Source organism: Crassostrea angulata, chromosome 5 (assembly GCF_025612915.1).
Source record: "Crassostrea angulata isolate pt1a10 chromosome 5, ASM2561291v2, whole genome shotgun sequence".
Taxonomy (NCBI): Eukaryota; Metazoa; Mollusca; class Bivalvia; order Ostreida; family Ostreidae; genus Magallana; species Magallana angulata.
In genome coordinates this window covers 1,509,055-1,536,308 of record NC_069115.1, presented here as the reverse complement: position 1 = coordinate 1,536,308, position 27,254 = coordinate 1,509,055, and the positions used below count along the sequence as shown (strand labels likewise).

At 35.5% G+C, this 27,254-nt stretch overlaps 1 protein-coding gene across 1 annotated transcript in view; it reads right to left on the bottom strand.

The window, feature by feature from the left end:
• LOC128186183 (multiple epidermal growth factor-like domains protein 6) overlaps positions 1 to 26,756 on the bottom strand; it is a 44,803-nt gene extending 18,047 nt beyond the window's left edge. The window contains exons 1-6 of the mRNA XM_052855950.1: positions 26,606 to 26,756; positions 25,222 to 25,446; positions 4,913 to 5,167; positions 2,944 to 3,072; positions 574 to 711; positions 61 to 192 (exon numbers count right to left, since the gene is read on the bottom strand). Coding sequence (XP_052711910.1) covers positions 61 to 192; positions 574 to 711; positions 2,944 to 3,072; positions 4,913 to 5,167; positions 25,222 to 25,446; positions 26,606 to 26,690 — 964 coding nt within the window. The 5' untranslated portion in view covers positions 26,691 to 26,756. The remainder of the gene's footprint in view (positions 1 to 60; positions 193 to 573; positions 712 to 2,943; positions 3,073 to 4,912; positions 5,168 to 25,221; positions 25,447 to 26,605) is intronic.
• Positions 26,757 to 27,254: the final 498 nt, after the last annotated feature.

Below are 27,254 nucleotides of genomic sequence, written 5' to 3'. Positions count from 1 at the left end.
CTTAATTCATTTAAAACATACTTCATCAGTACATAGTATATGTTCCTAATGTTTCATTACCATCTTGGCAGTCAAATCCTTGCCATCCGCGGTTACAGCCAGAATCACAAGAACCATTGAATCTGTTACAACCATCACAGGCGTCGTTACATTTGTCACCACAATCCGGTCCGAAGAATCCGTATTGGCAAGCTAAATGTAGAAGAAATAGCACATGGTTAACTCAAAGCAAACATTGAAAGAATTCCTGTCAATTAACAAAAAGACGTCGGACTCAATCAAGGATAAAGACAAGAAAAAGAACATAGCCATGTCATTCTTCCTCGTCGAAGCGTAGTAGTAAACATTCTGTTATGTGTGTGAGGGGTGGTGTGTTCGTTTGATTGTTTGTTTTTGTTTTTGTTTTGGTATGTGATAATGTATAATAGAATGTATATTAGTCTATAGTCTTTTGGGTGTCCCTTTTTCCAAAAAAAAAAATAATTTTTTTCAGCTATTGTAGTGAAGTTCGTTGATCTTTTAATATGTTGCGTTTAATTGCTTTGCACTGAAGTCAATACATCATATACGCACGTTTGTCGCACGTGTGTCCTCTATAACCAGCGCTACATCCAGTAAGGCATGTTCCATTGGTATTGAGGCATTTGTCGCCGTCGAGGCATTGTCCACAACTCTCACTGCAGCCCAAGCCATACGATCCACTGTTACAAGCTAATAATTGCAACATTAATTAAATATTTTTTTGATTTTTTTTTTTGAAATAGCTATTTGAAATGTAATATTTGTACCAAATTGTTTGAGGCAAATTAAAGAGTAAAAATTAAGATGCCTGAACCCTTATCCACAACGTTTACTGCACGCAAAGCATTTTAAGAAATTAAGCTATTTTTGTCTTTTTGACTTTTTTATGAGTAAACATCTAGCTACACATGCAAACAATATTTTTCTTAATTACATTTTAACGCTAGCATTGTAACATTGTTCATTTTCAGAATATTATCGAATTTGTTAAAACTTGTTATTCTTAGACTGATGATATTTACTTTATACTTGTGTGGTAAATGATGATTACGTAATGTCTCTGAAAGACAAATACAATAACATTGCATTGATGAAAAAACAAAACACTCCTTGAATTTCTTTAAAAAAATATTATAACATCCCTTGTAACTAGGTTCTGGCACATTAAGAGCCCTTAACGCGATGCACACACTCTTTTATTAGCTTTTTTCGTTGCGACTGAATATAAAGCAGAAGTACATATGGAAGTTGCTGTTTCTTGATAAGACTGCAATACGTAAACCATATATGTTTGTGCTTCTAAAGGAAATTTAAACGCCTTAAGGTTGTTTGAGATTTCAACGACTCTAAACCCCGCCTTTATGTTTTGATATATGCAGGTGAGATCTCAACTTCAAAAAGTACTAGTGTTATGATAATAATATAATGGCCTTTAATCTCTAAATTTGTATATTGGTATCACGTAGAGCTCTTACCTTCATACCTCAGAATCTTACCGTTTGTGCATATGTTAGGCCTCGCTCTTCTTTTTAATTTATGTAGTGACAGCTTCATGTACATTGTTTTCAAAATTTCATATCTTGATGTTTTTTTCTTGGGATTTAAACTTTTACATAGTCAATTTTCCCAAGGGGGAGGGGTCTGGATTCCCAGATCCCCCCTACCTTGTTTTCACTAAGATCTGCACGTGTTTGCTATCAGAAGTATGCTGAACTAGTTTCGGCACATAAAAGTATGCTGACGGTTTATATCAAATGCCGATTATTTCTTTACAAGGAATTCTTTCTGTACTCCTTACCGACAATTTTTCAATCTCAACACCTTAGAACTTTAACATATGCCTATTAAATAAAATACCAATCATTGTCAGATAAAGGTATCCTAGCCTGGTTTCCTGGCTCCGGGATCGTGAAACTGTCTTAAATTTAAGTTAGAATTTTGTCTTAAATCTAAGATTTAGACTTAGTTAAAATTGCTTGCATAAGTGGATCACAAAACGATCTAAGAAAAAACTCAACTAAGATTTGTCTTAGCTTAAACGTCAAAGTAACTCACGCGATTTTTTGACCGAATTTGTTAAAAGTGGAACTCTAATTCGTTTGAAGATTCCTTTCGGCTGCATCGTAAACATTATCATATATGACAAAGTTAAAAAATATATTTAAATGATGCTTTACAGAAATATTAGTATAGTTTCTTACTGGATAACATGTCATTCATTATACAGACGTGTTTAGACACTTTCACTTTAACAAAGGGATATAACTTCAAAAGCAAGTCAACAAAGGGAAAAACCTAGACTATAAATAGAAAACCCGAGGACGAGGGAGCCGCAGTCTTTGCTGATCGTTTCTTCTTAATTAAAAATCCATCGAGTGTCGCCATTTTGAACTTACTTGGTAACATTTTTTATACTTAAGTCTGCCTAGTAGCAGTCTTAAGATTTAAGACAATATTTCAGACTTAACCCTAAGTCATTTTTTTGCTATCCACTTTAAGAACAATCTTAAAATGTAAGTTCAAATTTATTGACTTAAGTCTGACTTAAGATTTAAGACAGTTTCATGATCCCGGAGAATGGATTTCAAATAATCCAGCCCAGGAACCAGTCTAGCTCATACCCAAGCTAAATTTTCCCCATGAAATCCTGTTTTACCTCGCTTGTATTTGTTTTGTGTGTCGACCTGAGAGTTCACGTAATAATCACAAATATATAGCTTATCTTCTTCAAATAAGGGTCAATATTATACATTAAATTTCAAAGAACTAAAAAGTACTTTATTGAATTGTAATAATCATTTCAACAACAAAAGAATATTTGAGCATCTTTGATGTTTGTTTTTTAAATAACTCTTTATGTATAATGTAAACAGTATAGAGAAGAAAGGATAAATGGGATATTTACAATAGAAAATATATTACCTAATTTGCAGAGGTAACCTTGGTATCCAGGTTTACAGCCCTGACAGGTGCCTGTCTCTAAGTGACAGTAACAATTAGTATCTGGACATGCCTTAGAACAGTTAGTCCCGTAAAACCCTCCAGGACATCCTATGAAAAGAAACAAAATATCGAATAATGAAGTGGCCAAGACTGCATTTTTTCTTGAACTGTTATTTTCAAACAAGTTTTGGCTAAATCATTGTTTTAAAAATCAAAACATAGCAGTTCTACTGAAATATCCATATTCATAGCATCATTATTTAAGGTAGCCCGCGGGTTTACTGCTTGTGAGACAACCTTCCCCCAACAATTGTCTGTCGAATCAGTTGGTTTCAAAGGTATATTCCTAATTTATTTTTTTTACATTCGTCAGCCTAATTATACATTGTTATGTTATCCTAAACACAACAATGTTGATTAACACATATAACGCTATTTCAATGAAATATATAGAAGTATTTACATTTTCGCATATTTACATTCCAAAACTATACTCATGACTTGAAAAAAATCAGACGAATTTTATTTTACTCAGCAAAATGATGAAGATGCAACTAAATCAATCGTTACATAAAACTCAATATGTGTTCTCAGCCAATTTTTCGCAAACAAAAACTTTCAAAAGTTGAAATTTTCACATAACGTTATATTTTTATCGCGACGTTATACCGTGTTAGCGCGACGTCATTAGTTTCGTGCATCTGTGTGCCACGAAAATGGACGTACATTGTTCGACAAGAAAATCAAATTAAAGCATGCAATTAGCAAATTCTTGTTGGTTTTATTTAGATTTTAAAGCTGTTGTTGAATGACAACATACAGAGCAGAACTAAATCAAATGGTTTTCATTGTACTTAGAAGTGATATTTCAATTTTATTGCTCTCCATAAAACAGCAACTTTAGTACTGCGGGAATTAAATTTAATGCAAAATCTTAAATGAAAGGAAATAATATCCGCGTAAATTAGTAAAAAGTACAACTCGCAGATTTTAAAATCTTGTTTTTATTTTTCGGCCAGATATGAACTAAATGAAACTCTGATACAAATTCCGCGTTCGCGATTTTATGCAAACCTTTGTGAATCGTAGAATTTAAGTTCTTCCGTAAAACAGTATTCAAACATTAACAACCTAATTTTACTCTTTAGCAAACAGAGTGAATAAAATTTTCAATTGTAAAAAATATTGATGCATACATTATCGCCTAAATAAATAAGCATCATAACAAAAATGACATCTTATACTTCATAGAAAAAATAACTTTGTCTGTCACAGATTTCAGCTTTCCCTTCAGTTTACCATGGATACCTACTTTTCCGCCTCTTTGAAGCGCGAATTTCAAATGGCTAAACTGCAAACTATGTGCTGCCAGAGTAGAATATTGAGTCTATGTCAGAACGTTTGAAGTTACCAAATCAGTAAACTTCCAATGTTTCTGTTCTAATTTTATAGTTTTTCGTTGTTTGCGATGACTTACATGTAATCGGTAAAACTGAATCATCCGCATTTGGTGTGTTCGTTAGCAATATTTTCAACATAGATACATTATGTTCAGCATTGTTAGCATTTAAAGATTCAAAATCTGGTGCAAATGACTTTGCTAGTTTTGAAGTTTATATGACTGCTAATCGGGGTATACTTTCTTAAACAATTTTACAGTGTCTGAGAAACCGACGACGAAATTCGCTAAACCTGTCAGACCATATCTAGTAAAGCGGGATATTAAAATAAACGCATCGACTTAAAATAAATGTTTATAAATATAACAACAACTATGTAAGTTTTATATCAGACTAAATAACGTCACTGCAAATGTTTGTAATCTACATGTAGCTGTTCTTTGTATGAAAATTCACGGTGCTTTTCTTTTACGTCGTATTCTTATGGGACGTCAGCAAACCCGCGAGCTACATTAAGGTTTAATTCAAGTAAGACAAAGAACACTCACCGTACACCTCCACTTCACAGAGGTTACTGACAACAAACTCATGATAACTGTCAGGGTAAGACGCTCCTGGTATTCTTTCATTGTAGTAGATAACGTACTGGCCATGTACAGAACAAGTTGTGGTGAAGACAGGAGGGAAGTTCTCCTGTGTAAAATTGTTGTCCTTGAAACACAGTGTTCCCTGTGATCTGTCTGTTGTATTTGAGATGTACACCGAGAATCCAAGAAAGAACTTCGACGCAACATTTATAAAGTCTACAAAAAATTCACAATCAAAGATGAATTAATAAGAAAGCTAGATTTACTCATTACTGCTATGAGGAGTCATGAATTTAACAACAAAGGGTTAACAATACGGAAAAACACAGGTAATCATATATAACAAAGCTCACCGAGACGAGACATCACCTTTATGAGACCACCTTGATCATAATACATTTTACATATGAAAAATTTTAGTTCATGATCTCTTATACTAAAATATTAGATATTGTATTAATGTACATAATGTTAAAAAAATATCTACTGATATAGAATAGAAACTGACTGCATTTAAAAAAACAACAACCCCAAAACAACATTAAGCTGTCATCTTTAATTATAGTAATGTCACCTTCATGTAAGGTTGGGCTACCACTAGGGGGGATATATTTTTCTTATTATTTTATTTGCTCTTGAATTTTAAGAAATAATTGAGTAAATTTACATATTTAGGAAAGAAAAGAATGAAACTATCAAAGTTAAAATATCGTGAAATCTTTAAAAAAGGGGGGGGGGGGTGTCTTGCTTATATATAGCAATCAACCATTAATTTTTTTTAATGAAGTTGTATGATTAAAAGAATTTTACAAGTTTATTCATTATTTACAACAAATCAGTTTTGAACTTTCTAAAACAAAAAAAACTTGTGAATAGTAAAGTAGTAATTGACTATCTATTATCACTGATAAGCAATATCTGTAAACTGATTTTGGTATAAATGCCAGACTGTAATACGCCAGCAAAGGTTGAATATTGAAAAGCAAGAATATTTGAAGGGATTTAAAATTAAGATATTAAATGGGTTTTATTTTGTCGTTTATTTGCCCTATTGAAATTCGGAGAGTTTCTGTCTGACCCCTGGGGATGGAGGATGAGAAGTTGATTTAAATAAAACATGTATACTATCCATCTTGGTTTCGATTATAGGGAAGGCAGCTCCGGCGAGCGAAGCAAGTTCTAAGAACCAGTGTGTGCGGGGAAAAAACGAGCTAAACCTACATATTCATTAAGAAAATGTTTGTGTCTACGTCCCATAGTGCTCTCTAATGTGTTTTCCCGTGGTGCTATGCAAAAAATGGCTTACATTGAACTCGTAATTAAAGGTGCCTTGAGGTTTGAAGACACGTTTTTAGTAGCGCACACGCTTTAGTGAGACTCGAGAGATGTTTTTAACATTCTTCCATTCCTTCGCATTGAGTCGAGATACGTAAACAAATGAATATAGATTTGAACATGACGTCACAGTGATCTGGCGCAAGTTTTCCTGCGATAAATTTAGAGATGGATCAATCATCTGTAATGCGTGTAATTTAGATATTTGGTTTAATCTTCGATAACTGCATTAGATAATTTGTGGGTTTTTAGTGTTTTTTTTTTTATTTTGATAGAGATATTATATAATTATACTTTTTTTAATGTAAAAAAAATTGTCCGTGCAGGTGGCTTGAGGTAAAAAATGTCGATACTATTGACTTGCAAGTGACTTACGACTCAAACATTATTACTGCCATTCTCAAGGATAATACGTTTGTTGCACGATAGTTGTAAGACGGAAGTACAGTTCCTAAGGGCATCGCATGTTGTGAGTGGCAACCCTTTTCGAATAAAATTGTACGTGACACCTACGACTGATACGCCAGACGTCCGTTAGTCTTACGTTTCACTCTCAGTCACATTAACCCGATCATTAACGTTACGGCCAGTCACGAGAGCCATGACTGGCAAAACCCGTAGCACACGCACTATCACTAAATATTCCTTGTTTTTTTTGCCACTTCCTACGTTCTTGAAGGGACTGAAGGTACTGCGTTTTCCACTTTCGAGAAGAAGTGGAAAACAGAAGTCGTTCTCTTCTCCACTGCGAACGGTACATGTCTCTTTAGATTCAAAGGCGAGATCCAGTGGTGACACTAAGACGTCGGGTTTCTGTGTGATTTAGAGTGGGTAAGGGTCAGCAAGATATGCAACCAGTACTTCATCAGTTATGTATCTTGACCATAGAATTCTCGTAGCTCCCCCACGAGTTTGTCTGGTAACTATGTTTCAAAGTCCGAAGGCATCATGGCCCCCATATGTGAATGGGGGACCTGGTTGAGTGCGGTCTATGGGCAGGTCAGCCAAGTTTTGTTGATCCACCAATATTCGTAGTTTTTGACACAAACACAATTGTCCAGAATTGAGGAGGTAAGTCGCTTGCCACCTTCAATCCAGAATTCTGCGGAGCGCACTGCGCCACCAGTAATGTGTCTGCCTTGATGTCTTGACTTCCTGTGATATAATTCAACAATGAGTTTGGCCACATCTATACAATACGTAAAACTCTAGCGCCATCGAACGTTTACGGCATAATTAGTTTATATAACTCTGATAAAACCTTCCTTTGATTATAATTCCTGGGTGAAAAGTCCAAGTTGTAATTTACAATTTATTTCATAATTTCCAATTTTAATAAAGTCACAAATAAAATCCAAAAGAAACACTGACTATTTCTACAACAACAAACAATCAACTATGACACTCGTACCTTTACTTATATACACATAGGGTTGCTCATTAGGAGCAGTCGTCTTAATGAGGTCACGTTACGTAATACATGGGTTGCTCTTCAGGAGCAACGGGTATACAAATAAACATGTGAAATGAAATGATATGAAAATAATTAAACTGAATATAATTTATGGCGTTACAACTTTCCCCCTTTTAACTGTTGGCTCCATACAAAAGATATTTAAACATCAAATATAAATAACAGAAATATCTAACGACAGTTCTTTTCTTATAATAACCTATAACCAAATAAATAAAGCATTTAACACAAATTAAATATACAAGTTCAAAAATTTTACAAATTATTATTTACAAAGAGTTCATATTCACAATGTCAATATTCACACGGAAAAGTCTCCCTTTATCTCCCAGACGTTCCCTTTACGTAAACATTCAGCAACGGCTTATGCAGTCTCAGTTACTATGCTTCTAAAGTCCACATCTTCGGAATCTATCTACTCGGAATAAACGATTTGCGAGTTCCGACTTACTTCCGTTCTTTCATCTCGGTAAATTGTGATCACTTTATCGATGACAAAACAAACCGACGATTTTGTAACAAGAGGGTCCATTTCATTATCATGAGCGGATTGAGAGTCACTGGTTTTCAGCTTCTTGTGGTTGAATATCAACAGCGTCTTCTGTATCCTCGAGAATGTCGTTGACAAAGCTGTCTGACGGAATCTCGATAAAATCTATCGACACATCATCCAGGAAGTTCCATTCATTGCTATGTACATGATGAGACGCTCAAAGAGACCAAAGAGACTCCTCTGTCTGTAGGGCGAAAGTATTCTCGTCCTCATCCGACGATATGTTCTCGTACTGTTCGCTAAGCACATACACAGATTTCCGCGCTTCTTCGTAACTCTGGCGATTGACCGTGTACTTCTTATTTTCCTGTCCCCCTAATCTGTGAATAACTCTGTAGTGTCTCTACAAGTTAAAACTGCGCACAAATGTTCTCTGGCAAAAACTATACTTTAAACAGCCTATTTCATCTTTATGCTGTTCCCTCATTTGCAAGTTCAAATTGCTAATTCTGGAGAAAGTCCGTAAAAAAATTGTACATCTCATAATATCACTAATTGGCTTGATATAGTCTTTTTACAATCCGTCAGTGGCTCGTCTGAATAATCATCTGGGTCGGGGTATTCTGGGGTTTCTCGTTGTTGGGGTCCTCCCTCTGATCCGGAACCGATTGGCTGGCGGCTGTTGACGGGGCCCCGAATGGAAAATTAAGCGGCATCTTCAAACGGGTTGGTCTCCGTCGACTGGCTGATGTGGGGCGATGCGTGACGGGTACCCTCTGCAGCTAGGCGCTTGTATATGCGGGATCGCCTCTCGCCGGGAATTGTTTATTCCCTCTGTACGGTTTGATGTTGTCGGAATGCACGACCACGGGCTTTGAATTGTGGGAGTGTTTATTTGAAACAATACATCACTAAGTCTCTTTACAATGAGCCAGGGTCCTGTCAATTTTCTTGCTAACTTTGTTTTATATCCAACGGTAACTTTGGGCTGGCTCCGCCGAACTAAATCTCCAACTTTATAATGAATAGAATGCACGTTTCGATCATAAACACGTTTTTGTCTCAAAGCACTTTGTTCAGTTTCACTTCTCACAATTTCATAAATGAAATAAATGACAATAACAAACCACCGTCAACACTCTCAAAAATCTATAAAACGAAATACAAATTCCAATCAGAGCAACACGGACCTAAAAAAAGATAGAGGTGGGATCAGGTGCCTAGGAGGAGTAAGCATCCTCTGCTGACCGGTCACACCCGCCGTGTGCTCTTTGTCGTATTTGGGGGAAAAACGAAAAAGTCCGTAGACAATTAGGTGATTAATTATGGTATAACAATTAGTATGAAAAACGTCAGTCAGCACGCGACCCAGTGGAAGATTGTATTTGCTGACAAAGTGGTTGCATCGACCAGAGAACTTACGAAGAGATGACTTCAAACGAGACTGTTGATAGTCCTGTTTTATCAACTTGTTTGTCAGTAGCTTGCTACGCCTTAGAAACTGTTCATACGAAGAACATGCCCTTGTGTATCGAATTAACTGAGAGATAAAAACACCATATGCAGGTGATTAAGGTTTATTGCTAAATAAGTAAGGAAATTTGACTATAGAAAAATAGAAGCCATCGCGTTGATCATAAAGTTTTGTTGTAAGGTTACCATCAATGTACATTTCCAGTCAAATATCCAAATATAATACAGATGACACAGACTCTGTGGTATCTTTTATTTCGAGTTCACTGGGATATATCGACGTTAGTATGAAAAAAAAAACAATTGTTAATTGATCATACGTCGTCGATATACCTGAATGTTGAGTTGAAGCCCACAACATGTGATTTATTTTTTTTCACGTAAAAGTTTTGGAATAAATAATATGCTTTTTAACTATACAAAATAGGTCTGCTAATAATGGGGCACAATTGATACCCATGGAAATTCCAACAGATTGTTGGAAGCCTTGATTTCCAAGAACTTCATAGATGTTGTCTGTCAGAAACTCAAGCATCTTTTTAATGTGAACTTCAGAGTACCTGTGTGTTCCAATTGAATGGTTTTTAACAAAATAGTTCTTTAGATTTCCAGTGAAAGGTAAGCATTTTTACGACTTCCATTTTTATTGAAGAAACAACTGTCGATGATGTCAAAAAGTATAGATTTTAATTTGTCATGGGGAATGGTTGTATAAAGCGTTAAAAAATCCTACGTTTGATGCCCTTGATTTTAGTAAGATTTTGTGATCTCAACGTTTCTAATAATTATTTAGAGTTTTTAGCATCCACATCTGATTCATACCACTTTTGGAGTATATTGTTTTACAATACTCTTGATGTTTCTCCTTCACTACTGTAAGAATTCTAGTAAGGAGTAAAGAGAGATGTTAGGTAGAACATATATTTGAACGTGCTATGCATCTCTGTTTATAAGGACTTTTGTGAAGCTTTGGAATCCATTTCACACAAACATTTTTTTTCTAAATGACTCACACATTCCGTTTCATTTTTGTACACAACTATGTCATCACTGTTTTCGATAATAAGATTCATAGGTAGAATCATTTCTTCACCGAATACCATTTTATACGGCGTCATTCCTGTGGATTCGTGTATAGTGCTGTTGTACACAAACACAATTCAGTCAATGAATTTATCCCAGTCTGTTTGATTCACTGAAATGTACTTTGATAAGATGTCCTTAATCGTTCTGTTCAATCTTTCAATCATTCCGTCGGACTGAGTATGATACGACGTTGTGCGCGTTTTCTTTATTTGCAAAACTTAGAAAATATCTTGGATTACTTGACTATCGAACTGAGCAACTTAGTCCGAATGGGTTTTTTTGCGGGAAACCGTAGCGTTTAATCCATCCTTTAAACAAAGTTTCTGCTATTGTTTTAGTGTCAATGTTTTTCAAGGGAAATATTTTCGTGAATTTGGTAAAATAGTCTGAAATCACTATAATATACGTTAATCCATTCATCGACTTAGGAAATGGCCCAACTTTATCCACTCTCAAATTTAACACCGTTCAAATAAATTTTTATAAAACTTCTCTTCTTTTTATGCGGATTTTTCCTTTCTTCACAAAGATCACAAGAAGTGATGTAATACTGAACATATATTCTTAGATGGGGCCAGTAATAGTTACTTCTGTTGAGTTTATCAAATGTGCGTCGTACACCTAAATGTGCGGAAGTTACAGCGTCATGGAAATTTCACATAACAACATCACGTATCTTCTGAGGGACAATAATCCGTAATCGTTCTCCATTATTTTCCAGCATGTCATGCATAATACCCTTCGTTCACAGTCAACAACTTCAAACGAGAGTATAAAATATTGCTCTCAAAGCCTAAATTTGAAATACAATCTATAGCTGGCTTTGGAAAGTTTGAGTCCTCTTTCCATTTAAGAATGGGCGATATACTTCGTCGTCTAACTGATGTTCTCTAATACTTGATAAAAGCAGTGATTTATCCGGCTCTTCCTTAGGTTTAGCCCGTGCAGACGATTTGGAACACGCTTTGACGTCTTATGTGGTTGTACAGTATCACTTAAAGAACAGGCAATAGGTTTCTAATCTTCTCCGTTAGTTGATTTACGCAAATCTCCTATGTGATAGTATTTTCTCCATGCGTCGCCTCTGTCACATTCACTTTGCATTGTTTACACTTCTCATTTTGTATATTCATTCTAGTCAAACCATCTGCATTTGCATGTCTCGTCGCGTGATACAATAATTCCTTTCAGATTTTGTTAGGGTACGACTCCCTTACGCTATCACTTTTTCCTTTCCGTCCTAAATCTGTGATAACACTGCTCCTATCGCATCATTGCTAGCATCAGTATCCAGAATAAAGAGTCCTCCATTCACATCTGGATAACTAAGAAGTGGTGAACACACTTATGTTGATTTAAAGTGATTAAATGCTTCATCACATTCGGCTGTCCAGTTCCAGGGAGTGTTCTTGCTAGTAAGTCCGTAAAGAGACTTCGCAATTTTAGCAAAGTCTTTGATGAATCGTGTATAATAAGACACTTATCCAAGAAAATCACGCAACTCTGTTACACTCTGAGGAATTTTCAAATCCATAACGGCGTTGGTCTTACTTGGGTCTGTTTTAACCCCTTCTCTAGAAACAATGTGTCCTAAGAAAGTCATTTCCTGCTTAAAGAAACTACATTTCATGGCTTTCAGTTTCAAGTTAGCATTTTTAAGTCTATCAAATACTAAACTCAGGTTTCTTAAATGTTCCTCAAAATGTTTGCTATAGTAGTGGAAGCATAGCAAATCCAAACGGCATAAATGTATACTGATACAATCCTCCACGAAGGGTTCAGAATGCTGTTTTCTCCTTGTCGCTTTCTCGCATAGGAATTTGATGATAAGCCATATTACGATCCAGCGATGTAAACCAAGTAGATTCAGATAATGTTTAAATCTTCAGCAATACTCGGAATAGGGTAAGCATTCTTTATTGTTTGAGCATTCAAGCGCCGACAATCCACGCATAATTTCCAGGTTTTGTCTTTCTTTTGCACAAGTACAAGGGGAGATGACCAAGGACTTACTGATTCTGAAATCAAACCTTGAGTATTTCCGCATCCAATATGTCTCGTTTAAATATAGGTACTCTTCGTTTCTTTAAATGATTTCTCATCATTTAAATTGATTCGATGTTCTCCAACATTTGATCGCTGTAAAAGCATCTCGGGGTCGGCAAACGCAGGTTTACGACTAACTGCTTAAATTGCTCTGCTTGCTTTGATGTAAGATTTTTACATCATTTAGAATACATCTCTCTGAAACACTCAGGAATCGCCTCGGACTTATTCCCAGTTTCCACGTTGCACACCATTGAATTTGGCAACTCGTCATTGACATAATCAACGCATGTCACTAATGCAATCTCTGTGTTTTCTTTGACAAAAATGTCTTTGTCTCCCGGGTTAAAAACACGCACATAAATCTGTATTAACTAGTACTTGTCTAACTACAAGTCCATGTGTGTTGACAAATCTCATCATTGGTACTAACATTGCCTACTTTATATTAGTACTAGGAATCAGCTTAGATTTGATCACAGCTTCATGTATCGATGGAATTACAATACTATCCACTGAGCGAACTCGACAGCTTGTTTTTTTTTATCCTCACTCGTGTGCAAACATTTCATCATCAGATTGTGATTCCTGTAGTCCCAGTGACATTCGTATTTCATCATAAAGTTTTTTCAAAGCAGGTTACATTTCACGCCGCCCACAAAAACTCGGAAATAAATATTTATATTTCTTTTTAAACGTTAAAATCATAATAGCTGTTCCAATTACATTTAATAGTTTTCAATCTGCAGTTGCAAATTGTTTTCGTACTGACTCCAGTACAGGTCTGTTCTGTGGAAGAATACTTAAATAAACTTCCTCAGAGATGAAAGTATTTGTCGTACCAGTGTCGATTTTCCACTCAACTGCTGTCTCCTTGATTAGACCCTTAACTCTTATATCAGACTCACCAAACACTACTAAACAAGATTGAGTTGAATTCGGGTTGCTTTTCTGCAAGTTAAAAATCGGTGTGCATTTCATTAGTTTGCGTTTCCGCAAATGCCATGTGATGATTCGCATGATCATCCTCTGTACTAGGCCTATCTTGTGCATTGACCGACGCATGCCCTACTGCTTCGGTCGACTTTGGTTTAACTGCTGATCCCCGGTTTCCGAGTAGTAAGCATATCGTTTTCAGTTTCTTAAACCATTGTTGGTACTATTATTGTTAGCAAATCTCTTCTTTGGACAACTCCGCATTAGGTGTTTATACAGGTGAAATACACTAGTAACATCTCTTTGCCGCATTGACAATGTTTAGGGATGTTCCTTTACTAGCATATCGGCTGTCATTAATGTTGTATACCGGTGGCTGATAATCTTTCCTAACCTGGTATCTCTTATTTTCTGTAGAGCGAATGCACTCTTCTTGCATAGCAGCGGTCACTGATTCGTCTAATGTTTTCGGGCGCCTTCGTTTTACTGCAGGCCAGAATTCTTCACTAGCACTACAGTTTTCGAGGAATTTTTTCATTGAGCTTTCATGCACATATTATTTGTTTTCAGGATAACCACATTAATATTCTATTCTCAAGATAAGCACGTCGATACAAGTCTTGTATGGCCTGGCGAAAATTCCGGAATGTTTCTCTGTCTTGTTTCCTTCATAACTTTGCCTCTGCAATACAACTCTTCTTAAGCGCGGTATGTTCGACTCTTGGTTCAGCGCACCTTTTAAAAATTGGTAGTTTTCTACAGTATTTTCCATAGGAAGTCCATATGCAAAGGCTTCAGCTTGATCCCTTAAAGGTGTTAGGGGAATACGCATCATGGGTTGCTCAGTCCATTGGTTTAAACTTGCCACATTTTCAAAATATCGAATAAATTCACTTAAGATGATAGTTCCATCTTCTTTGAAAGTGCGTTTAATTTTAATATGAACATCCGAATGATGTCTGATGTTCCTTGGGTCACGTACGTGTATCTAGAATCCGTGAGCGAAACTAGGTTTGTACGTGTCCGTCGCCTTGAAGTAATAATTTCTGGCTGAATCAAATCTTCGTAATTTGCTACTCGATTAGAGCAAATTTTTCATAGCACACTCAAGAAAATAACACTTATGAAAATAAGCACAACCAAAAATTGAAATTCTCGCGTAAATTTAATTACGAGATCTGACGGCCACAGTTTGTAAAATCCAGCAATTGCAAATACAAATCCTATTATAAAAAAGAAATCCACAATGTTACAAATTTTCTCCATTTTTTACCATTGTCATTTTCGTAAACACTCCAATCCATTTCAGGAGATAACGACGATGGGAATTCTGGCGTCAGACACACTGGCGGATCCATATTCTCGAAATCCGTAATTCAATTTCTCCGCGCAATTGAAGTTTTTGGCGCTCTCGGTGTTTCGGGGGGGGGGGGTTCGTTAATGTATCCATTTCCACTTTCTTTTGCAGTTAATCACATACTGCAATTTGTTAGTTAATAATTTACGCTTTCCTCTGGAAATGATTTCACTCTGCATTTATAGCAATGGCATTTGTAAAAGCAAATATCAACTTTATTTACTCGCTTGATGCAATTGAAATTTTCTTTTCGGTTGGACATTAAATAACAACTTGGGCACTCCTTACGAGCAAATAGGTCCATCTGTCCCACGATGTCCATTTTCATAAAAATAAATCACTTTTACAAATCTTTGTTTTTGTACAGAATCTCCTGGATTTAATTCCATGGTCACAAAGTTTTAACATCAAACAGAATAGTTCACAAAGTTTAAAAATAAAATCCGTAGAAAATATAAGAATCCCAGCGCTGTCACAAGTTGTAGCGCCGTCGATCGAGCGGTTACGGCATAATTAATTTATATAACTGGGATTAATCCTTCCTTTGATTATAATTCCTAATTCCTAAGTCAAAATCCCAAGTTGCATTTTACAATTTATTTACATACTTCCCAAATTTAATTTCGTCACAGATAAAATCGAAGAAGAGGCACTGACTATCTCTACTATAATCAACTATGACACTCGTACCCTTACTTATATACACATAGGGTTGCTCGTTAAGAGCAGCCCTCTTAATGAGGTTATGTCATGTATTGCATCGCTTGCTCTTCGGGAGCAACGGGTGTACAAATAAACACGTGAAATAAAATAATATATGCAAATAATTAAACTGAATATAATTGATGGCGTTACAAAGCATGTACTTACACTATGGCATTGCACAATTCACACAAACTGACATAATGATCAGTAGTCTAAAATATCTGACGTTTTCCTGACTTTTTTTACGATTTTGATATGTTTCATGCCAGAAAAACGTCAAAACCGGAGCCATTACGAAAACTGGAAATTCGCCGCCTCCAACATTCTCGGCTCGTCCTTACATCCCATATACAACTGATAAACAGACTGTTGAACACATGTTATCGAACTGTTGAAATTTGATTTGATTATTTTTTAGATATCGGGAGAAAATAGGTCAACAACACTATTGTTTGTCAGTGTGATTATCAAAGTTTTCAGTAAAATTATATTTTTAGCTGTATTATTTAGTTTAAGGATACCGACACTAGTTTTCATTGCGCATGTTTTAGCGCATTCTAGTATAATACAGTTGATTTATACTTCTTATGGTTTTTTTCGATATTATTTATAAAATTGAACGCAATACATATAAAAATATTTAGATTTTTTTTAAAGAAATTAATATTTTGTTAACGATTTTTCCGTTGCGTTGTAGCGGAGCGTTGCCATTGCGCTTTGATGATGTTATGGTAAAATGAAGCATTGTTGGAGTACGTTATACGAAATGACATAAAAAAAATGTAAACAAGAGGCCTATAGGCCTTAACGGTCACCTGAGTAGCATAATCCATACACAAACTTGTCAAGGAGTCTCATATATGCATTTAATTAAGTTTTATTCTGGAGTAGAAAGTTTTTTAATTTGTAATGACGACCACCTCCCTGCCTGAAATCTTTCAAAAAAAAACTATTAAACCTATAAATTTAACATAAAAACTTAATTTAAAAATTCATAAAAGAGTGCATGACCTGCTATTGAAAAGGTGCACGACTGATAGAAAATAATTGTCCCATATTTATTAACTTTCAGGATAGGTTTTATATGTATATGTTTTCATAGAAAAGCTATAACAAGGTGGCTATTATACATGTTTTATCTAAAACAACATCCCTCGGGGCAGACAGAAACTCTTCCCGTGGGCATTTAAAGAAACGAAAAAAAAGCAGCTTTAAAAGCCATCATGAGTCACTCATTTCTCCTGTTCCAGTTTTTAAATTTTTAAAGTTTGTTGACAATCACTATCTGGTATTTATACCAAAATCATTTTACCTTAATATCAGTGATTTTAATTAGGCAATTTTTTCTTTACTATTAACAATTCTCTTTGTTTATTTTGAAAGTTCAAAAATTGCTTTTGTTTCAAATGATAAAAATCCTTGCATAACTCTTTTGATCATACAACTTCTTTATCCGGGTAATTACATTATATTCAATGACTAATGACTAAATATGAACAAACAAAGGAAGATAGCTCCATTAGAAAGAAGCAAGGGAAAATGACTCCATTAACTGTTACCCCCCTTACCCCTCCTTTGAACTCTTTCCAAATGCTAGGTCCCAAACCCTGACTTAGAGGTCATAAATTTCACAATTTAGGTAGAGGAGTTAGTGGACATCATAACAATGCATTCAGTGTTTTGCCCACATGGGTGGGAGTAAAGATTTTTAAGATTGAATACATTTTTACTATATGGCTATATTGGCCACACCCTAGGGCCTAAACCCCTGTCACAGGGGTAATGAATTTCACAATTTAGGTAGAAGACTTCATGGACACCATAACCATGCATTTAGGTTTTCAGAAATATATATGGGAGTATAGAAGAAGATTTTTAAGATTTAATACATTTTTACAATATGTCCATATTGGCCTCACCCTTGCGTCTGAATCCCTGACCCAGGGACCATAAATTTCATAATTTTGGTAGAGGGTTTCATGGACATTACAACCATGCAATCAGTTTATTCCTCACATGTGTCGGAGTAGAGAAGGAGGGTGGTAGAGCCACCAATTTCACAACTTACATTTCTCTTACCATAGAGATGATTCACACCAAAAATGGAAACAATTGGGCTTGTAGTTTTTAAGAAGAAGTTAAAAATGTAAAATTGTTAACGCACGACGACGGACGAAAACAGATAGCAATAGGTTACCTGAGTTTACTCATTTACTTATTTATCGGAAGTATAATTCGCCTACTAAAAATAAAGCTTATTCATGCCTGGCTATTTCGGAAATCAACAAAACGGTGCTATATATAGTTTATTGCATGTATAGCGTAATGCTTTCGTGTTACATTTATAACAGAGCTGACCAATGATATTACATGCCGATCATTCCTTTAAAATGAATACTTGTTTTAATCTGCTTTGATGTGCGGAAAATACCAGTTTATTAAATATTCCTGAAGTAAATGTACCTTAATTTTGAGATGGTCCCTAAAAAGAACCAGACGGTCGATATTCTTGAAACTTCGCAAATCAACTTGAGTTGGTTTAAATGTCATACGGTCAAAAAATAAAGAGTTTTGCTACTGTATTTTTTCGCAAAAAACCAAATCGGCCTCCTTAAATATATATATATAGCTACGTACAATTCAAGCCTAGAATGCTGTTTCCAGTTGGTGGCGGTGAATTTCAAGTTTTCGTAATTGCGCCGGTTCTGACGTTTTTCTGGTATGTAAAATATCAAACTCGTTGAAAAAGCCAGGAAAACGTCAGATATTTCGCACTGAATGCTCTGTAGCAAAACAGCTCGGCTCCATTTGAAACTCAAAATGTTTACTCAGTAAATCGTACATAGTGACGCACGGTTATATTATTCATTTTAATTCTATCTGATTTATTTCATAAACGTATGAACTTTGTTTACTTATTGATATTAACTCTTTATCTCTGACCAAAATTGTATTTGTTATGAAACATAGTGAGGAGTTATTTTAAAGAGGGGAGTTGATTTCATCATTAGGAGTAAATTATTCACGTAATTGAGGAGTTAATTTAGAGATGTTATATATAAAGGAAGACTGACTTAAGTTCAGTGCGGGTAGTTTAATTGGGCATAAAAGTAGCATTTTCAAAGTCGAATTGCACACGTTTTTGATTGAATTGGATGTATATATTTGCTGTGTTTATAATTATTTTACTTTGATTATTACCTTTATTAAAATGTGAACGCAACGCTGATTTATCATTCAAAAGGAGAAAGGAATGATGATTTTGAATTGAGATGCTCGGAAAAAGGTTGAAAAAATAAAAACGCTACAAGTGGTGGCAGCGGCGGGATGCAATTTTCAATATTGGTGATTATGGATTAAAATGTAAACCTTAAAATCATTTGATTGACTTTTAACATGTGGAATTATAATTATTTTTGGGGGGATTAATTAATGCATAGTGATTGATTATAAAGGACGACAAAGATTTGTAAACTATGATGATATTGTAGAAATTGAAATCTTATTCTCCTTGGACAAATTAACGTAAGTGACCGCCAAGAGTGTCCCAATTGTTTTGTTATGTTCAAGAAAAACGAGAATCGTCACTGCATTACTACATTAATCGGAAAGAAAAGTGAATTTTACTTATGTTCGTTCTGTGGCTGCAGAATTAAAGCATTTTCGGAAACACGTGTGGCGTACCAATTAACTTTCTGTGAAATCGAATCTCTCCTGAAGAAATAGTGATGTGGGCTACACGAGAACCGATCATTGTGTTAATGCTTGTGATTATTTTTGTGATATTAATTATTGTGTTGTTTAGATTCTGGAAATCAAATGGAAGAACAGGTGGAGGATATCGACAACGTTCCATGCGGAGTGCGACTCCAAGAGGTAGAAGTGATTTGCTGGCAACTCCAGAAGTTACTCACCAGATTGAAAGTAGTGTCCACATTCCGGGACATTTTCCGGAGATGTATCGACAACCTGGACTGAATTCTTCAGATATTTTGAGAACGTTGCTAATTTGAACCAGTGGACTGTACACAGAAGGAAGGGGTTTGCTGTTAACTACTTTACGTGGCCAAGCGGAGACATATGCTTATGGACTTCCAGACAACATCATAGGCAATTATCAGCATTTGACAAAAGCTTTAAATTTAAAATCAGAGGTTTGGTTATACAGCTCTGAAGGATAGTTACATTGCGGAAACAAATTGGGGCCAAAACATGTTAATGATACATTTAGAGAGTATATACAAGCAATTGTATATTTATTCAGAAGAACTTATCTTGGAAAGAGAGCTTGCGTTGCTGAAAACAGTTTAAAAACGTTTTTGGCCAACTGTTCTGACAATGAGGAGTTCCGAATGTCAGTTAAGAGGACGAAACCGAAAACAATTCAGGAGGCAAGTACATCAGCCATGCAAGAAGAATGTATTCGGTTAGGAACGGTCATTCAAAAATTATAAGACAGGTAGAAGGGATATCTACACAGTCAACGCGAAACAACTATCTCGTGGAATTGACAAAAAATATCAAAATGAAAAGGACTTATAATACCAAAAAGAGATGTTATACATCATCAGGTCATTTGAGATATCAATGTCCCAGTACAAAATCAGTGGTTAGAAGAGAGAATGGCGGAGCGGTTCCCCTGGAAAAAGACCCGCCGCCGAGGCAGTAGGCCATGCGTCGGACGGCTACAGAGACTGGCCTAGTGCTGATTCTGATAACGATTCTTCATCTTCTTATTCTTATTTTCAAAGAACCAAAAATAATGAAAGATTCACTGATGATGAAAATGGAAAAGATGCAACAGAAGAATTTAAAAATTTCCAATCTTTTTGTAAAATAAATACAAGTAAAAACAAGACAGGATTCTACGTTGATGGACTGATACAAGGTACCTCTGTAACGTGGAAGGTAGACACTGGAGCCAAAAATACCTTCATAACAGAAGATATATTCAATGAAATTCCTCCCGAAAATCGACCAGTGCTGGAGCCAGCTAAAAAGAAGTTTGTAACTGCGAGTGGCCAAGATTGATATGTACTAGGAACAGCGCATATGACGTTAAACTTCGATGATTTTGAATCAGAGTTAAGGGTATTTGTTGGTAGAGTTTCTCACAATTTATTAGGAGCATATTTTTACTCACATTTTAGATGTAATTGGGATCACGAGAAAGGGGGATTGTTTCTTAAACTTCCTGTTGTTAATAATGTTTGTCTTAGACGTACCAGCTGGATAATAGCAAGTCAGGACATTGTGCCATCAGGACACGAATTTGTTATCCAAGCGGAATTCATTTATCCGGAGAACAGTGCAGGAATACCAGTTGTGTTATCGGATTTTCTGCGAAAACATGTTACTGGTTGCAATAAATCTGTTAAACGCAAAAGCATTTAACGGATATTTAAGATTGTTTAATCTGGGAAGAGCAGTAGTGACAGTTAAACGCAATGCTAGAATAGCAACATTTTTTCCTGTTATTATAGTTTCTAACAGTGAACTGAATTTAGAAGTTTATTTGGTAGAGAATCTAAAGGAATTACCTAATCATTAAATATTTATTCGTTTGATGAGATATCGGCGCTTCTGATTGGTCGAAAAATTTCTTTGATACCTGCATCAATAAAATTTTAGCCGGATCTACTTTTCTCAACTGTTTTGATCTAACACTATTTATAGAACGGGAATTTCCAAGATAAACACTGTCAACAAAATGCAAAGTTGTGTCTGTTTTATTGTCAGCAAACAAAATGCAACCTTGTGAATATAAAAACTTGAAAGTTTAACCTTCAAAAATAAACAAAACACATTATTTGATTCACGAAATAGAAAATTAAGCGTCTTCTCACGATTTCGTCTGCTTGAGATCAATCAACATTTACAGCTAGGCTGGCTGTTCTTTTTCCAGGAATATTATAACGAGCATATATGCCTATAAACTTTCACGGTAACACTGCTGTTCAAATTTGGTAACAATGATTTTTAAATTTACACACGTACATGATCGGTCATCAGAATAAGCGTCGTAAAGAAAAGCTATGAGTAATGCATCAACTCCTTCGGTGCATACCAATCGGCAGATATACCAATTAAGTACATCACTGGCTATCTAGTTACCACACCGTTTACAAAAGTCGCTTATACATACTATTCTTTGTCGACATATCAGCTATTTTCGTCCACGATCGCCTTTCCTTGGATGGTTATGTCCAGTTGCATATTCCAGCGATCTCACATGAAAACTAGTTTTATTGCGAGTTTTTCTGCACATTGAATAATATCACAAACTATCGAATGCATTTTCCTTTCGTTTTCAATTCAGCCGGTTCAGATTTTAACTCACTATTTGTGTTTAATCCATTAAATTCAGGATGGATGAAGGCGCATCCATTTTGAATATTGTTGCTGTTGTTGTTTTGTATTCATACGCGCCGCTTCATTTACATTATTTACATTTTTGATCAATGACACTTCACATTTTTTTATTTGAAAATGTTTTATTAAATGATAAGAAATGAAGATAATAATTTTTCTATTGATCGACGTATCAAAGAAAAAATTGACCGGAAAACTTTTTCATCAATGCGCTACGCATAAGTTTTCCGGTCAATTTTTTCTTTGATACGTCGATCAATAGAAAACATATTATCTTCATTTCTTAAATCATTGAATTCCTGTGTTCGAAAAAGGTCGGATTTACCTGTCTGATCAAGAGGTAAGTGTGTTTAAGAAGTTTCTGCAGAAACGCGTTGCTACATTTGCTGATCCTAATAGAAGCATAGGACAGACAACTTTAGGAGAACATAATATTGTTTTGAATAGCAAATGACCTTTTAAAGAGGCATCGCGGAACATGCATTTATTCAAGCGTGACATTCTGGATAACAAGATTCAGAAATTGGAGGACTTGGGGACAATAGAAAAATCCCATAGTCCATGGTCATCTCAGCTTGTTTTGGTGCAAAAGAAAGACAAAACATGGCGCGTATGTGTGGATTACCGGAGGCTCAGTTAGAGAACGATAAAGGACGCATATCCATTACCGAGAATAGATGACAACTTAGACGGTTTAGTTGGATCAATGTGGTTTACCTCCCTAGACTGGATGGGTACCATTTGTGCCCCATTGTTAGCAGACCTATTTTTGTATTCTTATGAAGTAGAATTTATTCAAAAACTTGTACGTGAAAAAAAATTCCTTGCTGTGGCCTAAAACTCAACATTTAGGTATATCGACAACGTATTATCAATTAAGTATTGCTATTTCCATACGTACGTCGACTCGATATATCCCAATGAACTTGAAATAAAAGATACCACAGAGTCAGCGTCATCAGTTTCACATTTGGATATTTGATATTGATGGTAACATAACAAGAAAACTTTATGATAAACGCAATGACTTCAATTTTTCTATAGTCAACTTTTCTTACTTATGTAGCAATATACCTTCATCACCTGCAAATGGTGTTTTTGTCTGTCAGTTAATTCGATACGCAAGGGCATGCTCTTTGTATGAATAGTTTTTAAGACGTTTCTCAGCTACTGACAAACAAGTTGATAAAACAGGACTATCAACAGTCCAGGTTAAAGACATCTTTTCGTAAGTTCTATGGTCGATACAACGACCTTGTCAGCAAATACAATCTCCCACTGGGTCGCATTCTGACTGACGTTTTTCATACTAATTGTTAGACCATAATTAATTACCTAACTGTATATGGACTTTTGCGGTTTTTATTTTCCCGATTACGACAAAGAGCACAAGGCGGGTCTGACCGGCGGTCAGCAGATGATGCTCACTCCTCCACTGTACCTGATCCTACCTCTATCTTTGAGGTCTGTGCTCGCGCTGCTTTGAATTTTTATTTCGTTTTATGAATTGTTGAGATGGTTGACGGTTTGTTATTGTCATTTTTTCATTCAATTCATTTAAGAAAATAGTTTCATCTTCTTTCTTGCATGTTATAATTATGAATTAGTTGAACGTATAACTACCCGGTTTAAATTTGTTAAGTTAGCCTAACAAATTCCAATCAGATCAGGTATAATATATTTTTTTCACTGAAGACCAAATACCGTAATTCATTCTAAATACATGCAGGCATGTAATTTATAAATAAGATTTAATTGATTGTTACAAACTGAAATCAAAATTTGTTCAAGTAAAAACTACACATGCATTACATTGTTTCAATAGTCAACGATTTATAGGATATAAAATTTTAGATTCAGATATGAGTTGCCGCGGCGCAGCTGACGCTAGTAAACGAAGGGTCCCGGGTTCAACGGGCCTTGGTCGTTTTGAAAATTATTTTTTCGTTTTATTTTTTAGGGCAAAACCATTTTTAATACTGTTTCTTTCTTTGAATCATTGAAACTTGTAACATAATATACATTATATACTTAACTATTGTACATGTTCCTGTAGAATCAATTTCTCTAGTTAAAATCGCCACCTTGTGTGTCTAGACGTGCTTTTATTTATTTGTGTATATCTAATTAAAATCTGTCGTTTGTTAAACCACATAATAAACCCTGGAACTAACACTGAATCTCTTTCGGCACCGCTTTCCCTAAAACCCCTATATAAGCCACAATTTTCTTAACAGTCTTAAGTATTTCACTGTAGAGGTCTCGCCTGTGTGGACGTACATCTTGCCTCTCCGTGTTACTCGGTCGCAATGACATTATCAAGTTTTACATTTTTTTCTCAAACCAGGAGAGTACTAACATCAAATAAACTGGTCAATGCAGTATTTACAAACAGAATATGCACATAAAAAAATTAAATGCATAACAATCCAAAAACAACGAAAAGAACACGTCGGCCACGAGTTTCAGGAGTGCAATCGGGTGTACGAAATGGAAGGGTTTATGTACCAGATACCTGTACGACAGTGCCTATTTACGAGCGGTGTTCAGCTTTAAGAAGAAATAAAAGAACAGAGGAAATTCAAACATTACAGTTGATAAATTTTAGTCCCCTGCCGGTTTCACAGGAGGAGCCTATAACTATCCTCTGGGCCCGTCAGTCCCTCCTTTCGGTTGCCTGATCCATTTCAGTTTTCCTCACTATATTATTAAGCGTTTCAGGAATAATATGAAACTCTTGTTAAACCGGTAGGGGACTAAAATATATACCGATAATTCGATCAAACTAATAATAAGTGTAGGTATTTAAAAAAAATGGTGCGGATTTGATGAACTAAGCAATATAAATAAACAAAAGAGTTCTAAGAAATTACAGTAATGCATGGTATAGGTTTCTGAAGCCATATCAGAAATCTTCAATACACTGTGGATGTACACAGATAATCTATTGTTTAAATAATTGTCATCTGAGGATATATAAAATATGACTCTACCATTTCTATTAAGAATACTGAAGTAGATGGTAATGTGATGAATGCTGTGGATGCTGGTCAGGTTCACCCACCAGGTGGCGGTGTGTCCCCATTCTGATGCAGCACATTGACCTCCATTATATACCAGGACTGATTTATGTCCGTCTACAGCGTTACTTGCGGCACAGATTTCGTTGTTGCGATATTGGTCCTGTATGTACGCTGGTTTTCTGAGGGCGACATTAACTGAGAAGATAAACACAGTCTACTCAGTGTGTAATTCTAGGGATGTGTCAAATCATGGTGCGATGATAACTATATACACAATTGTACATTATATAACTAGTGCCTGTTTGGGAGGGTAACAGATGAAATCGACACTCCGAAAAAGCCAATGTTAAAAGTGTCCACATTTATCACAAAAAACCTTATCCTTTGAAAAAACTTGATATTTTACTCCAAAACTTTGTTACACACTGTGATATTTTATCAATATACAAATTAAATATTTCGCTACATCTTAAGCATTTTTTGAGTATCATAGGAATACCATGTCACGTGATACTGCTAAAAAAGATGTACCGGGATTAATACGAAAAAATGATAGTGCAAACGCTTAACATAAAGAAGCATAATTTACTGGGAGCTTAAAATATTCAAGTAAGAACAATTAATAATTCAACGTAAACAGTGTATAAATTGACATTTGCAGAGAGTTCCCATAATTAATACTTATTTACGTGAAATGCGTAGCGATTTCATACAGATCCCAGCACTTTTTTGATATAATAGGGAAATAATGGTAACACAAGTACAATGTCAATATATTTGGAACTATCACAGACGTGAAAATTGCACTTTTATATTTGTGTCGTGACAAATATTTCAAGTCGAGGCAAATTAAAAAAAGTAAAAATTAATGTAATTCCACCCATCCCTCCCCTGTTCATGAAAAATATTCCTCACCCCCCCCCTTTTTGTTTTCTGGATCCGTGCATGTTGCGGAACTTATGTATGATATAAAAGTATTTATAAACGAGGCGCCGGCGCGATACAAGCTCTACCGGTTGCACATTGATAAAAAATGTTGACGTCAGTTAGTTGGACCTAATATACCATGCATGTATTGCATATTGCTTCGTATTTCACGCGTTTACGAGAACCAGAAATATATAACAATCAATGACTATATTAAACAAATCATACTGCTAGACCAATTAAAACGTATACCCTCAAGCTCTATCATGATAGAATAGTCAGGTGACCGTCTATATGGTTTGCAAATTGATCCGACAATAATTATACATCTGATTATTTTCATCTTAGAAACAATGCATTACTATTTTCGTACTCCTTAGTTCATATTTACAAAATTATTGTTAGAATCTACATTAGATTGACTCACCATACGCCTGAGAGACTGCCAGCAGACAGAACCACGCAGTGAGAACATCGAAGTGATACGTAGAGTGTCCGAACAGGGACACCATGGTGTAATATTGTCGATCTGGTCAAATTAGATTGCTAAATTGCCCCCCAAAATAGCATAACCAATAAAAAACTCAAGCCGTCTGATATTACAGACACATGACGGAGTTATGAGCTTAAGACGTAGAAAAGGCGCAGCCACAATGATCACGTGACAAGGAAGTTAAACAAAGTATATAGAGCTGATTATAATATTCATCGCTTTGCACATCGGAAGTAGTTAGATTCATTCGAATTTTTTTCTGAAAAAAAAATACAGCATACAGGATTTTTTTACTTTAAATTCGATCAATGCATACATAAACATGCATGTTAAAATCTCCTTTGACTTCAGCGTTTTAGCCTTGATGTCGTTTGTACACGACCTCACTTCTATTCGATGTATACACAATGGGCATCTAGAAACAATTATATCTAGAACAGAGGGGGTGGGGTGGGCGTTTGCCACCAATATATAAAATAAACCTTGCAATCACAGAATCGTAAAAGTATATTCGGGGGATCACTTATCCACAAATCGCACACTTGCAGTCAAATTGGGGTTAGAGGGTTGGGTTGGTAGTTAC